The following is a 14,652-nucleotide window of genomic DNA, read 5'->3' on the forward strand; positions in this document are numbered from 1 at the left end:
AGAAGATAAGCATACCCTCTCGTCTGTCCCTGAAGAATTCGAACGTTGTCACGCCAGAATTCTTTGTGGAATATCTGAGAACGGCTCAAATTCCAGATCCCAAGGGCTATCACCCCGACACGGTTTTGGAATTAACCAGGCTCAAAAAGAGCTTTCAAAAGCCGCTCTGCTAGGGAACTTCGCGCATGACAACATATCTCTCATGAATTTAACTCCACACACCCCCCCACAGAAAAAACGCCGGCGTCCGCGCGTAGCGCGTCACTCCCTTGCTCGACGGCCGGCCGCGCGAGAGCCGCCCCGCGCCCCTCTGGCTCCTCGACGCCCGACCCTCGGACCTCGTCCGCGACGTCGCGGAGCGCCAGAGAGGCCCCGGAATGGAGGGTACGACACGCGCGCGCGTCGCGTACAACACAAAATGTTAAACGTTTTTGTGCTCGTTCAACGAGCAAATTGACCGTGACGCCCGTTCGAGGTTCTCTGCCGGACCCCTCCGACCGCGAGCGCATCGAACGGAGGGCTGGGCCCGTCCTGCTGCGCACGCGTCATAAAAAAAAAAAGGGTGAATAAAATCGCCATGTCTCTTCAACGAGGCGAACACGTCACGACGATCATTTATTCTTTACAACTTCACGAAGACGTCGAATGGTCGATCGAACGGCGACAGCCGTTGTCGTGGTGGGCGTGTATGCGCCACCTGCTATGGTTTTACCGCATCCCTTGCACGCCCAAATCCCAACAGCTCTACGCTTTACAGAGTCCTTGGCACAAAATTGGCATGTGTATTTGGCGTGTTGTAAAATTTCGATCTTTCGGATTTGCTTACGAATAGAAGCACCATAGCGCGGACCGTATTTGCCAACGATGCCAACTTTTTTTGTATGAGCCTAATATAGGAGCCAACGAGAGTCAGAAGTTCGTACGTAAAACCTGTACCTTTAAGGCTCGCTCGAATCGCGAGAACGTGTGTACAGAACGATTTTTTTTTTCAGATTCATCCTGCATACCATTTCGAACAACTTATAGGGTTTCAAACACAGCCGCGAGCAAAAAGAAGGGCTTGAAGTACGCAAGCGTTAGCGGACGGAGCATTTATGCCAAAGAAAGCGTTTTCCCGACCACGACTGGCCCTCAGACCTGACCTCGACAAGCGGTCCGGTACCGGGCGAAAAAAAGGCGCGAATACATACCTCGGACAATAGAAGAGGCAATGGACATTCTAATAGAATATTAAATCATAAAAAAAAAAAAAAGTCTTCTCTGGCCTGCAAAATTTGCCGACGTCGCTGAGCGCGCCGAGCGCTGTAAATCCCCCGTCAACCCAAGATCCACGAAATCCGAGCACGTCTATCTTAATTGCGGTCGAATTTCGCAACTTCCTTCATGAACGTTTATATGAACACTTACGCGCCTCCTGACGGTACGATCTTGAAGAGACTTTCCCCCACTGAAAATCAACGGTCTAATCTTAGTTTGATATGACGTTTTTTATTTTATCGAATATTGGATTGCTAATGTAGGGCGCTATTTTTATTATCAGCGCATAAGTGCTTAAATTTTTAGGTTTTTTTTTTAATAATTCATCGAAAATCACTGTCCGCATTTCATACTCCTTAATGTAGGCCATCGAAAGTAGTTCTATGAGTTCTAGCAATTCAGAGGTTGTAAACAAAAATCCTGAGACATTCACATCAGACGTAGACATTCCGCAATACTCGTCAGTACTCTTGAAGTTGATCAACTTAAGGGCCTCAGCTTTGATTTCCAAAATTTTCTGCACTATATTCCTCTCTAATATACAAAAGGTTCTCCGCTGTCGGTAACAAATAGGCGGCGCTGAAACTATTACTCAGATCAGTATTCGTACGCTCTGGGATTACACGTGAATTCAAATCCTCAATACTAGAATTGACTATAGGTAGACAATTAGCCTTATGACCGTTGGCGTGCTTCAAGTTGTACGCACACGAGTACGCCCTTACCCGATTGGACCAGGTCCGGAATGTAGTATGTGCTCATTGCATCTTCATCCAGATGCAGACAGCTTGACGCGGACTCATCGCCTGAATCTTTTGTGATTTTGCTCAGTTCATGCACAAACAAGTCAGATGTCAGAATACGTCAACTGCGCTTCCTCGAGAGACAAAAATTCGGTACAAACATAAGCGACCAATTGAATTGAAAGCCGTTATATAATACGAGTCTATTGACCTCCATTGTTTTTCTCTGTTCAAAGACAACGATGTAAAGAGAATCAAGTCAAAAAAAAAAATTTGTCTAGATAGAGGTACATTGAATTGTATTTCCTGAGCACTTCCAGAAGATGCGTGGTAACAGATACCATCAGCGAAATCTGGATAGGCTATCCCGAAATGGCTATAATTTTCGCTGTACGTGAAAATATGCTACGGTCGAAAAACTTGTATAAAAAAAAGAGTTCGTGTAACATTTTTTTACTTCGATACCAAGCCCTTTGTAGCCGAAATTTTAATTTAGGCCTACGCCTTGCTTCTCATTTTCGATAAATCCTAACTCCCGCAAGGATTTCGTGATGTTACTGGCTACCTATCGAATAAATTCCGAATTTCTTGCTGAAGGCCAATTTACTCTTTTACACGTCATTTGCGCGCACGTCTGCCATTGTTTTTTTTAAGGCGAGCAATCTACACTTGCGCAAAAACTGTATTCGATCTGCTCTAGTTGACTCAATGTCTTCTCAAAATCGATGTGTTCAACAAAATTGGGGTATGGGCCGATACGCAGCCGACGTTCACGACTAATTTGTGCTTGGCGTCGACAATTATCAAAACTTTGGGCGCGTTGAAGTCGACTCTGCATGTCACAAAATCAATGCCAAATGCACGCCTCACCTCCTTCTCTGTTGAGCAAGAAATGTGCAGCCTCATCATTCCTTTTGAGGCGCGTCGATATGCAACGAATTAGACGGAACTCGCCTTTAACATTGGTAAAAAAGCGTCGTTATGAAAAGAGAGTGTACTTTCAAAAAAACTGCAAATTTTCAGCGATAGGCTCTGTTTGAACTTCTTCAATAGGGCGTAGTGCCACCTTGTAAATCAGTCGTAAATGAGAGGAAAGGCTCTATATACTATGCGATTGAACACATTTTTTACATCTTTTTAAAAAAAAATTACAACATCCTATTCTCGCTTAGCCACTGTATTCACGCATCCTCCAAGGTAGACTGAAACTAATACGTCAGTGCATAAGAAAACTAATGTATCCATGTCAAAACTAGTTGAAAGCATATTTATTATAGCGGTAGATGTTCTTTACTTGAATCAGGAATTTGAATTGTACCAACAGAATCTTCTGTTGATACAGCGCTGCTGCAAAAAGTTCGTCAACCTCTGTGCTCAGGACTCCAGTAATATGCTGATTTCATTGGTCCAACTTGGAAATCAACCAAAGGTATCTGTAAGTTGGAAACGTTGACACATGCGCATTTCACTTACTATTTGTGTTTTATGTGTTGTTAAGCATTTGATACAAATAAACAGGTTAGATCTTATACAATGGTACCATAGCCTCGACACGCTATCCCTTGTTGAGCCAAGAGACGCCAATGCGTTATCAAAATCGACATTTGATCTACTCAGCGCCGTTTTCAGTGCTCATCAAAGATTTCCTAGACCGGCCGTATGGACCCTCGTTTTGCTGACGACCCAGAACCCCACTTTCTTGACTGATGAGGCACAATATAAAATGCTCAAGGAACTGGACGCGGCAGAAATCAACACCAGCATTGTCGTCCTTGAGCATACTCCGTTTCGCCTAGGCGACGACGACGGTGACTTTAAGAATGGTCTCAAGAGCACGTCTGGAAGCGATATTGTTCAATTAGACGCGAGGTCCGGTCTCCGCGCACTTTGCGATGAGTTGATGCATTGCAAGCTGCTGAAATTTTCAGACAGAATCGAGGCAAAATTGTACGCTTTTTTCAAAAAATTGGTGCATGGCATGTATGAAGAACCTTTATATCAGGACGAATTTTTGCTGAGGTTATCTGAAGATATAGAAATCAGATGCAGAATTACCTCGCCGTTTCTTAGGATGCCCAGGCCTTCCTTGTTCTGTTCTCCTCGGTCAACGTTTACCAATCGCGTCTTCAAGAAGCTCAGACCGATTGATAGAAACACACACGCAACGAGCAACAGGGGTGCTGGCTGTAACAAGATAGAAGTGTTACACAGGGCTAAAAGCTCGGAATTTTCAGACTTGTTGGTGACTGGAGCGCATTTTATGGTGACATGGTCAACCGGCGAGCGTGCCAGTTGGAAGGAGTTCAAGAAAAATCAGACTTTGCTGAAGGCCCTATGCAGGCGACTCCAAGAGAAGGGCGAGGCGCTTATCGTTAGATCGTCGAGGAGATTGGAATGCAACGAAATCTCTCCCAGTACGGGGTTAAATTTCTATTATATCCTGTGCCCAGATCATGACAGAAGCACGTTTAATTTGTACGCAAGGCCAATTGCGACGAATGACGATATCGTGGAAGAGTTTTTTCAGTGTTCAAGAGTCGAAGCCACGGATTTGTCAGGGTGTGTGGAAAGAGCTCTTATTGATTGTGCGATAGACAGAATTCCGTTGAATGAATACAATCCGCTAGCTGCTGAAACAAATTACCACGAGTTTGTTGTACGCATGCTGAGTTATGGTACCGTTAGCGAGAGGACTCTCAACTTAAAAAAAACGCGTTCAGATTGTGCACAAGTACCTGCAAAATCTATCGTGAAAAAAAAGACTGCGGTTGACGCTGATTGGACTTATGATTGCGCCATATGAAGTTACCAGAAAGATTCAGAATGTATATTTTTTTTAGAAAATGATACACATTATTAAAATTTTGACCCCTATACTGTGTTATTAGTGGATAGAAGCCGCTGGAAGACAAATTAGCTTATGCTCTCGCGTCTTGCAGTATCGACCTATCTTGCGACTTGCGTTTGAGAGTTATTTTTCGCGTCTCAGTCTGCAAAGTACCTTATGGCGTCTCAGTCTAGTCCCTCAGAGGCAGAGTATGACGATGATGAGGAAGCCGTTGGTTATGTGGATAAGGAGGGGGAATGGCGAGATCGCAAGATTAATCTATTCTCCGTGGTGAGAAGTTTCGTGTCACAACTCAAGCCTGGACAGGACTTAACTAGAGTTTCTCTGCCCGCAGAAGTGTGCTATCCATTTGGTATGCTGGAGCTGGTGGCATCGCGCCAACTGAAGACATTATACTTGTTGTTTGACATGAACAAGGAGTCCTCCAACCCTTTAGAACGTTTTCTTTGTGTGCTGCGTTTTTTTCTCGGAACAATTCGTTCTGAAACATTCAATAAAAAGCCATGGAACGCAGTGTTGGGCGAGAGCCACGTGGCTTGGACTGTGCATCCGTTAGAGCCTGATCGCTTTGAGAGCAATTCGATTTTCGTTGGAGAGCAAGTTTCGCATCACCCGCCTGTGACGGCTTTTATAGTGCAAAATTGCCGTGAGAACGTGGTGGTTAGTTCCAACGTGTGGTTTGGCGTTCGGTTTGGCGGAAACTACGCATCGGTCACGACTGGAGGGGGATTTTGTGTGGAAAATACGCGGTTGAAGGAATCGTATCAGTTTACGAAGTTTTTGCCCGACATTATGGTACGAAACGTTGTGTGGGGTCAGAAGTATATAGTGTGGGATGGCGAGATAAAAGTGGAGTGTCCGAATACGAGTTTGAGTGCCAGAATCAAGTTCAAGGAAGACGCGAACGGGAAGAGTGCTCTGAAGGGACACATAATTGACAAGAACAATGTGGTGAAGGTGGAATTGGAGGGTTTGTGTGGCAAAAAAATTTACATCAAGCCTTATTCTGAGAGCAACGAGTTGAACATTAAGGGGAGGACGTTGTTGATTGACTTCGAGGACCAGCCGTATCCCCAACTGCGGTATTTCACGTACGGCGAGTTGGACCCGCTGTCGACCGTCAAGGTGTGGAAGCAGGTGAATGACGCGGTTGTGAATGGCAACATATCGTTGGCCGACAAGAAGAAGAAGCAGGTGGAGATTAGTCAGCGCGAGCGCACTAGGGCGCTGGAGGAGTCGGGTACGCAGTACGTTGGGAAGTATTTCAAGTACGACGAGGAAAGCGAGAGTTGGGTGTACAATCACAGTTTGAAGTTAGAGAAGTTGTCGGCCGAACACGCTTTGAGGCAAAAAAAAAGCGTGAGCAAGTCGTCGGATTATCGGGTTGAGAAGAGGGGCGATCAGTCTGAGAGGGGCAGAGGTGGGCCGATGGCTGGGTTACCACAGGACAAGGGGAGGGCGAAGAAGGCGGCGATGACAAGCAGCGAGGATTTACCTGGCATGTCGAAGTTCGGGAGTGGTGGTTCCGCTTTGGCTTCGGAGATGAGCGAGGACACGCTTGCGCCGATTAGGCTGTCCGACCGACAGACGCGGAGGGGTTGTAAGGAGATGAAGTCGGGGGATTCGATGAAGCCGGGAGAGGAGGAGAATTTGTCGTCGGCGTCTCAAGACAGTTCTCTGTTGAAGAAGTCGTTGAAGGAGAAAAAGAAGCAGGTTAGGGAGGAGGTCAAGATGGTTTACAACAAGATGAAGGAGATAGGCAAGAAGAGTCGGCAGGATTCTGATGGTGAGGAGGTCATTCACAGCGGATGGGTAAAAATTCGAAACTCGTTTAAGAAATGGAGGGACAGATGGGCGGTTTTGGAGCCTGGTCGTTTGATTTATTATAGATCACAGAGTGACGTGCCTAGGAGGAATTGTCTTGGGATTTTGATGCTGAGCGGATGCGATGTGCGTCCGCGTCCGAGCAAGATGAACGACTTTTGTTTCAAGGTTTACAACGTGAATCATTATCCTATTTACAGCAAGAATGGGTTGAAGGGGGAGACCATTTCGCGCGCGTTGTTGCCAGTTGGGGGTGATTACGCGATCATTCGAGTGAAGGAAGAGGCCGACAAGTGGTTGGAATGCATTCGCCAGGCTATTCCAGACTGGGAGAAGAACAAGCCGTACTTCAGTTCGGCGGTTTCCGACACCGCGAACAGCGCGACCGAAGAAGAGTCCGAGTGTTCCGGAGAGATGGAATTGAACGCGAGCAAGATAGAAAGGGTCCATTCTCTTTCGAACACTACCGACGAGCAAGAAAATCAGCCGGATATTTCGCACAAAATCAGGAAGCTGCAACTGGCTCAGGAGGCGTGTATTGAATTGATAGACGAGCGCTTCAAAGACGTTGACACGTCATTGCGAGACCTCATCTCGAAGCCGCCCCACCAGGTTGTGCCGAGGGTTCAGGACAGTGGTGTCACGCCCAAGGCCTCCGCGGGCAGAGCGAGTGCGTTCAGCATGGAGAGGCTGGTGTTGATATGCGTGGTATTGGTTGTTTTTTGTCAGATTTACTTGATTCGGCGGGACTTGTCGAAGATGGCGAAGGCGATGGAGTTTGTTCATCTCGCGAGCGAAAATCCGTGACAAGACAGATTTTTTTTCTTTTTGCCGTGAAAGTGAATTGGTTCGTACGCGGCCGCAGATGACGTTCGCTTCACAGCGGGGGTGGTCCCGGCCTCTCAAGAACGGACGTTCGCGCGTGGCGGGAGGCCTCGGCACGCAGAAGAAAGGAGCGTAAAGACAGAGCAGAGTTCCGTGTTTGGAACGCGGTTCGAAGGACACACGCGACGCGTGGTCCGACTCGCGCCTCGCTCGCTTGGGGGCGAGAGAGGAAGGGTACATTGTATAAATACATACACACGCGCACGTTGTGTGTGTGCGGAGCGCATCAGTGACAGGCGCGCGCTTACACTTGGATGCACGGACCGTTTGTGCGCGCGCGTTAGAGCCTGGCATTGAGGGGCGATCCCAGGAGCGTCATGGCAAGTTTCGAGTCGCCGATGACTGTGATTCGGTTGTTTGACACGGCCTTGTGTGGGTCTAGGTTTCCGTAGACGATTGTGTATAGGTCATCCATATACAAGCTGACGACGCAGTCCGGTTTGCTGAGGGGCTAAGAGAGAGAGTCAGTTGCGCGAACAGTTCGGCGTTTTTGTGCGCACACTAGGCTGATACAGGGGGCGTACCTTTCCCTTTACGACGTGCGCGTCTCCGCTTTTTAGCTCGACGGTGTAGGTCTGCTCTGGCCTGTAGCAGTCCTCTTTGACGTTGCACTGCAGAGTGGCCGTGCTTGAGGGGTTTGAGTTGATTGTTTTGGAGATGTTGCTTTTTTCGAAGTTTTGGAGGATGATTTGAAGCAAGACAATGACTTTGTCTTGTCCGTTGTTTTGGAGTTTACCTTGTGATTGTTGCTTGACGAAGAAGTCCATGGTGAGTCTGTGGCCGGGGGAGTATGCGTACTTTGAAAAATTGCTGACGCCTTCTTCGCGGAGGACGTATTCGTCGATGAAGAAGTTTCCCGTGCATTGTTTCGAAGAGCGAGTTAGAATGGCGTGAGCCGCGTCTGCCATAATTTCTGGTTTTCTGGATTTTTTCAGCAATTCTTCTCCGCCGAGCATTTTGGTCGCCGCGGTTGCTATACTGGTCAGCGGCCACAATGCGTTCACCGCCACGCCCTGTTTAGAGAACTCTCGGGCCATACCGAGGGCGCACATGCTCATTCCGTACTTGGAGATGGTGTAGGCGGTATGTTTTTCGAACCAGATTGGATCCATTAGCAGGGGTGGAGAAATGTTCAAAATGTGCGGATTTGTCGATTTTAGCAAGTGGGGCAGACACAGCTTAGAGGTGATCCAGGTTCCGCGCACGTTCACGTTGTGCATTAGGTCAAAGCGCTTGATTTCCGTATCTAGTGTGCCTCTGAGGTGAATGGCGGACGCGTTGTTGATCAAGATATCGATAGTTTCGAATCGGTCGACTGCAGCTTTTATGGCAGCCTCGATGTTTTTTTCGTTGCGAATGTCGCAAAAAACAGGTAGGCATTGTCCTCCTACCTTCACAATTTGCTCGGCTGTCGAGTAAATGGTTTCATCTTGGTTGGCGTTTTTGGCAGTCGTTTTTGCGGCTATAACGATATTGGCTCCGTCGGCAGCTGCGCTGAAATGCACACATGCACGTTTTGCAAAAGTCAGCGGTTTCACGAGGAAAAAAAGGAGGAGGGGTTCGAACGTGTTGCTGTAGCTTTGAAGAACGTTCGTCCATTACTGCAGATCGTACCGTAGGGCGATGGCCTTTCCAATGCCGCGGCTTCCGCCTGTTATGAACAGCACTTTGTCCTTCAGCGAATAGTTGTTCATCTCTCAGGACATTCAATGAAATGTGAGAGCTTTTTTTGCCTTTGGGGTTCAGTTTTTATTTGACCAAATAAAAGAATTTTTTTTCTCGTGTGACTGAATAGAAAGCAAAGGGGGCGAGAAATCATTGCTATTTTTGGCCATAGTCTCCGCAGCTGTGCTTTTGTGGTGGCGGGCGCGAGTGGGGGGGTTGGGGGCGCTGTGAGCCACCTCTGCGGGCGGTTTATTTTAGAGTGTTGCCTCGTGCGCCAAGGTGCGACTGAAGGCAGAATCGAAGTTGGTGAAGTTGCCTAGACAGGGGAAGGATGCTCGGTGTAGCCGAGAGGAGCATGAGCAACAAGCCTGGTAACATCATGGTGACGATCAGATAGCTCGATGAAAAGTAAGGGGATAATTGTTGAGGTTTTTCCGCGAAGATGTAAAAAATGCACATCAGTGCAGCCGAGCTGTAAAATAGGCCTATTGAATAAATGATCCGGGACAGCGGCAAACAGTAGGTTGGGGAAAAGTAACTGATTAAGTAGATGAGGGCCAGGATGGTCATGGCTTTCAGTCCTTGGGTTCTCGTATCGATGCCTTTTCATAAATGGCGGGGGTCAGTTAAGTTTGCGTGATGCACTTCTTTTCATGCCAGAGAAGGGGGCAGAGTTGTACGTGACTGAATCCCAGTTCGAGGGGTGTCTTACTTTCTTCCATGGTGAGTCGCAAGAATCAAAGACCGTTTTGGTCGAGAGAAAAATTGAATTTCTAACTTCGTTTTCGACGCTGTTTTTGACACCAAAGCTAGCTCGAGCTCTCGGCTCGTGCGGCCGCGTCCCTCGCGGGCTGATCGGTGCGTGAGTGAGGTTGCACCTGCTCTCGCTGGGTCTCGTCCGGGGTTGCCTCAGACAAGCTGCGGCGCATTTGGATGTCCCATAATTTTTGTTTTCGGCGAAAAAGTTTCTTTAAAAAAATTGAGAAAACGGTTCATTGCCACCTCGCTATCAAGACGCCGAAGGAGAATTCCTCTTGGATTCGTTTCCTCTCGAGGACCAGAGGCTGAATTCACTTGTATCGCGCGTCCGTAGCTAGGGTGCCCCGCATTTCTCCCTGAGACTCAGATGAAGTTCAGAAGGCGTCTCTACTTCTCCATTATTCCAGAATGGAGAGACCAGTACATTGACTTTTCTGCCCTGGCTGGGCAAATAGACGTGGTGAAGTCGAGCGTGATCAAGCTGGCCAAGTCCTACACGCGGGTGAAGTGTACGGATTGTGTGTGTGTGTGTGTGTGTGTGTCAAGGGGGCGGTTTTGTGCTCACAGAGTTGGCGTTTTAGTGTTGATTGGGGACCGAAGGCCCATAAACATAGACATTAGCAGTGTGAAGGTGCGTTGGATGGTTTACTTTAATGGTTTGCGAGGAGGGAGGTTTCTTAGGCGTATTGTGAAAAGGAAGAGCAGAGGTTTTGGACGATGGTCGAGGAGAATTTGAGAAAGGTGGACGCCTTTCATAACGCTTTGCTGAAGGAGTTTATAGAGCGTTTTCACATTTTGACGTACCAGGTTCGTGCAGTTTTTTGCGGTTTGTGTTTTGCTTGGAGTGCGCTGACAGCTGTGGCGAATTTGCAGGCGATTCAGCTTGATTTGATAGAGGAGTTCGTGCCGTTTACGCGGGGACTGAGCACGCAGTTGCAGAGAGAGTTCCAGCGCCTCAGGCTCTCGGAGACGATTGGGTTGTCGTCTACTCAGGAGTTAGAGTACAGAAAGTTTTTGAATCAGAAGGGCAAGAGCCGACTCGTTTCGATCAACCGCCACTCTAGGATTGAGGACGTTATTGAGCAGCTCAACAAGATGTCGAAGGGTCAGATGGTGTTTGGGGGTCGTGCTGCGAAGGAGGACGCAGAGTCCGACAAGTTGTCTCGTCGCGCTCCTCCTAGGAGCAGTCAGAGTGCGGCTGGGAAGGTGCAAGAGGGAGAGGAAGAGGGGGAGGGGTTCAAGAAGGGGTTGCGCAGGTTGTCTGGTTCTTCGCCGCTGGGAGATGTGAAGCAGGGAGCGCCGTCTCTGGGGGGTCACATTGGGGGGGGCAGCAAGCCGGTTCCGATAGATTTGGACGATTCTGATTCAGACAGCGACGGCCATTCGTGTTATAGTTTGAAGGAGAATAGAGTGATCCATTCGGCGAGTGCCAAGAGTGGCGGCGTGCATCTTAAGCCGTCTAGTAATTCTATTTCGAGGATGTATATGGAAGAGAGACCTGGTTTGTTTGGGGATGGCGGTACGACTTTTTTTTTTTTTTTTTTTTTTCGCGGAATTCGATGCTGATGCGGTTGAACGGAGCAGAAGACGATTGGGGCGACAAGAGTGACAACGACGACGAGTCGAAGATGGAGAAGGACGGGTCGCTGATGTCGGTGAAGAGCGACATATTTCACCTGGATGGGAAGGAGGATGGACAAGAGGGCGTTAAGTCGGAGGATTCGGGGTACGTGTCGGGGGGCAGCGAGGAGGTGATGTTCGATGAGGGGGGAGAGACGGAGGCGGCTGGGACGCTGGACCGAGATGTGCTGCTTGGAGGGGCGGGGCTGTCTCACGAGCAGGTGTCCAAGACGGGGTCGTTGAGCAACAAGACCGGTTCCGAGACGGAGCGGCCGGAATTCAAGGAGCAGATGCTGAACATGCTCGGGGGCGTGCCCGATGGCGCGGTAGACGACGACGACATTTCATTGAACGTGAACGCGGATGCCAACGAGGTGACGATTGGGTTGAGAGACAAGAGGGACGGGGAGGGTCCGTCGGTTGTCGAGGAAGAGAAGCGCGACGAAGGTTTGTCGCAAAAGACGATTTTCGAGCCGCTTCCGGATTTGAAGAAGATTAACTGCAAGAAGGCGACGGAAGCGCTTCGCGTGGCGTACAGCGAGATGTATAGGGGTTTGTATTTGCTGAAGAACTTCGACGACATGAACTTGCAGGTGGTGGAGAAGCTGGCCACCAAGCACGAGAAGCACGTGGCGCCTGGGACCAGACTGAAGTTCCACCAGGAGATACTTCCGAAGTATTCGTTTTACAGGCCCAAGGAGCTTCGGAGCCTGATCAGGGAGACGGAGCACGTCTATTCGTGCGCGTTCACGAATGGGCATCGAACCAAGGCGATGCGAAAGCTGCGGGTTCCGAAAGATAGCGCAGGTGCGTTCGGTTTGCGAGTGCTAGCACAGGCACGCGTGGCGTGTGTCCGCGAGCGCAGATCTTCGTCTAACTTTTTTTTTTTTTTTTTTTTTTTGCAAAAAGGGAGCGTTGAGAAGGAAAACTTGTACTTTGGCTTCTTGCTCGGAGTCACGGTTGGCCTGGTCACCCTGATGGTCTATCTTTTCTCGATCATGAGCGGCCACGTGATAGAGAAGCTGAGGCCTGGATTCGTCGTCTTCCTCATGCTCGCGCTCGCCATCGTCATGTTGTGGTACTGGGGCGTCGACATGTACGTCTGGTCCCATTACCGCGTCAATTACATCTTCATATTTGGGTTCAACTCTCGCGGTCACCTGAGACACCAGGACATTTTCGACGCCGCTTCGATTTTTTCGGTGATTTTGGCGTTGATGATGATTTTCTACGTCCTGGCGATTTTCCAGTTGTACGACCCGAATTTCAGGGTTGCGGGCTTTCAGTGGCTGACGGGCGTGTCGCCGGACATCTTTCCGTCCATGTCCATTCTTCTCGCGGTGGCGGTGTTTCTCTTCTACTCTATCAAGTCGCAGTTCTGGCTGGTTTGCACGCTCTGCCGCATCTTCGCCGCGCCGTTCTACCCCGTGCTGTTCAAGGACTTCTTTCTGGCGGACCAACTGATCAGCCTGGCCATCATCTTCGTCGACTTGGACATGGTCTTTTGCTACTACCTGACGAGCGCGTTTCGAGACAAAGCGTCCAGCTGCGTCTCCTATTTCTTCGTCCAGGTCATCCTCAACGCCCTGCCGTACCTGTGGCGCTTCATGCAGTGCCTGCGTCGGTTCTACGACGGCGGCGATACGACGCAACTCTACAACGCCGGCAAGTATGCCGTCGGGATAGTCGCCTGCGCTCTGGCCTCCACCTACCTGTTCAACTCGAAGGCGTGGACGATCGCCTCCTACGTCGTCCTCGGCATTGCGACCGTCTACTCCTACATCTGGGACGTGTACAAGGACTGGTCGGTCGGCGACATCTACTCGAAAAACTGGCTGCTGCGCGACCAACTCCTCTATCCGAAGCCCTGGTACTATCTGGCGATGGCTCTGAATCTAGTTATGAAGTTCCTGTGGACGCTGAACATTTCAAAAAGCGGGACCAGCGTGTTCCACTTGGACGAATACTGGTCGAAAAAAATACTAGCGCTAGTCGAGGTAACTCGGCGGGCCATGTGGAACATCTTCAGACTCGAGAACGAACAACTCAACAACTGCGGCAAATTCAGGGCCATTCGAGACTTGCCGTTGCCACTGCCTCTCATTCCAGAAGCAGAAATCCAACTATTTCAAAAAGACTGAAGCGGCAACCAGTTTCCTATCTCTCTCTTTCTCCCCCCCTCTTCTTCCTCTTTTTTTTTTTTCTCCAACTGCTCAGATCAAAGTGTGGTCTAAAGCGGGACGCTGTAAATTTCGACGAGTTTTCCCCCGACTTCAACTTTTTTTTTTTTTACTATTTTTTTTTTTTTAGGCGAGAAAACCCACTCAGTGTGCGCCTGACTCCGTTTTCCGGGAGCAAGCACTCACCTAGGCACTTTCTCTCCGGCGGGCGTGTCTCCTCCTAAATTGAACCCCCCGACTCGCGGTCCTCGGGCAAAAAAAAAAAAACGGAAAAAGAACTTCGTCCTCTACCCCCCTCCCACCCCCTGCGCGCTGTCCGCCCGGCTCTCGAGGCCGACTCTTAACCGATGACTCTCAGGGCCGGGTCCGTTTGCCCCTCCCCAGCGGCCGGCGAAGCGCGTTCTGAATGAGAGCCGTTTTACGTTATCCTCAGGGTTAAATGTTTTTTGAAAAATTTCATTCCTTTTTTTCCCCCTGGGAGCGGCATGTCCTTTTATCCAATCGTTCTCCGCCTTCGTGCTCGGATTCGGCCGAGCGAGAGCCCAGGACCCTCGCCGAGGACCGGCGTTCGAGGGGCGAGCATCGGAGGGAACTCCGGATTCGGGGAGCCGCGCGCGACCGAGTGGCGCCGGTTTTGCACAAAATTTCGGTCCGACGCGAACGCGGGCGGCTCGAAGGAGCCGGAGTGGCCACGGTACAACGTCAAACAAGACGGAAAATACGAATACCCGCCTGAATTTGTCAGGGCGCTTCATGTTTTAGGGAAAAAACATGTGGTCATAGCAGGCGGGACGGGATACATAGCCAGGATGTTGAGACTGGCGCTTCTAGAACACGGGCACGGAGTACGAAAGGAAATGCGACATGCGTT

General features: G+C 49.4%; 2 protein-coding genes and 1 long non-coding RNA gene across 3 annotated transcripts; 1 reads left to right on the forward strand and 2 right to left on the reverse strand.

Annotated features, from left to right (window-relative positions):
* Window positions 1-1,012: 1,012 nt before the first annotated feature.
* Window positions 1,013-2,115, reverse strand: LOC126313355 (uncharacterized). Its single transcript, XR_007555113.1, has 4 exons — window positions 1,983-2,115; window positions 1,868-1,912; window positions 1,191-1,791; window positions 1,013-1,059 (listed from the first exon to the last, which is right to left on the reverse strand). It is a non-coding gene; the product is annotated as an uncharacterized LOC126313355 (long non-coding RNA).
* A 4,591-nt stretch (window positions 2,116-6,706) lies between these two features.
* Window positions 6,707-9,275, reverse strand: LOC126313356 (hydroxysteroid dehydrogenase-like protein 2). The gene is made up of 3 exons (XM_049992304.1): window positions 9,172-9,275; window positions 8,082-9,051; window positions 6,707-8,008 (listed from the first exon to the last, which is right to left on the reverse strand). The coding sequence occupies exons 1-3, from the start codon at window positions 9,249-9,251 to the stop codon at window positions 7,838-7,840; spliced, it is 1,221 nt and encodes a 406-aa protein (XP_049848261.1). The 5' UTR covers window positions 9,252-9,275; the 3' UTR covers window positions 6,707-7,837.
* A 941-nt stretch (window positions 9,276-10,216) lies between these two features.
* On the forward strand, window positions 10,217-13,872 carry LOC126313357 (uncharacterized). Its single transcript, XM_049992305.1, has 6 exons — window positions 10,217-10,490; window positions 10,563-10,612; window positions 10,678-10,788; window positions 10,855-11,500; window positions 11,566-12,408; window positions 12,511-13,872. The coding sequence occupies exons 1-6, from the start codon at window positions 10,349-10,351 to the stop codon at window positions 13,740-13,742; spliced, it is 3,024 nt and encodes a 1,007-aa protein (XP_049848262.1). The 5' UTR covers window positions 10,217-10,348; the 3' UTR covers window positions 13,743-13,872.
* Window positions 13,873-14,652: the final 780 nt, after the last annotated feature.

The sequence above is a fragment of the Schistocerca gregaria genome, unplaced genomic scaffold, assembly GCF_023897955.1.
Source record: "Schistocerca gregaria isolate iqSchGreg1 unplaced genomic scaffold, iqSchGreg1.2 ptg000473l, whole genome shotgun sequence".
Taxonomy (NCBI): domain Eukaryota; kingdom Metazoa; phylum Arthropoda; class Insecta; order Orthoptera; family Acrididae; genus Schistocerca; species Schistocerca gregaria.

Bases quoted from the DNA above. Each gene is read 5' to 3' on its own strand.
- LOC126313356 (XM_049992304.1), bottom strand. From the start codon at position 9,251: ATGAACAACTATTCGCTGAAGGACAAAGTGCTGTTCATAACAGGCGGA. The intron at 9,052-9,171 runs GTACGATCTGCA...TGTGCATTTCAG, and splicing joins GGAAAGGCCATCGCCCTACG to CGCAGCTGCCGACGGAGCCA. The intron at 8,009-8,081 runs GTACGCCCCCTG...TCTCTCTCTTAG, and splicing joins CGCACGTCGTAAAGGGAAAG to CCCCTCAGCAAACCGGACTG.
- LOC126313357 (XM_049992305.1), top strand. From the start codon at position 10,349: ATGAAGTTCAGAAGGCGTCTCTACTTCTCCATTATTCCAGAATGGAGA. The intron at 10,491-10,562 runs GTACGGATTGTG...TTGGCGTTTTAG, and splicing joins GTCCTACACGCGGGTGAAGT to TGTTGATTGGGGACCGAAGG. The intron at 12,409-12,510 runs GTGCGTTCGGTT...TTTTGCAAAAAG, and splicing joins GGTTCCGAAAGATAGCGCAG to GGAGCGTTGAGAAGGAAAAC.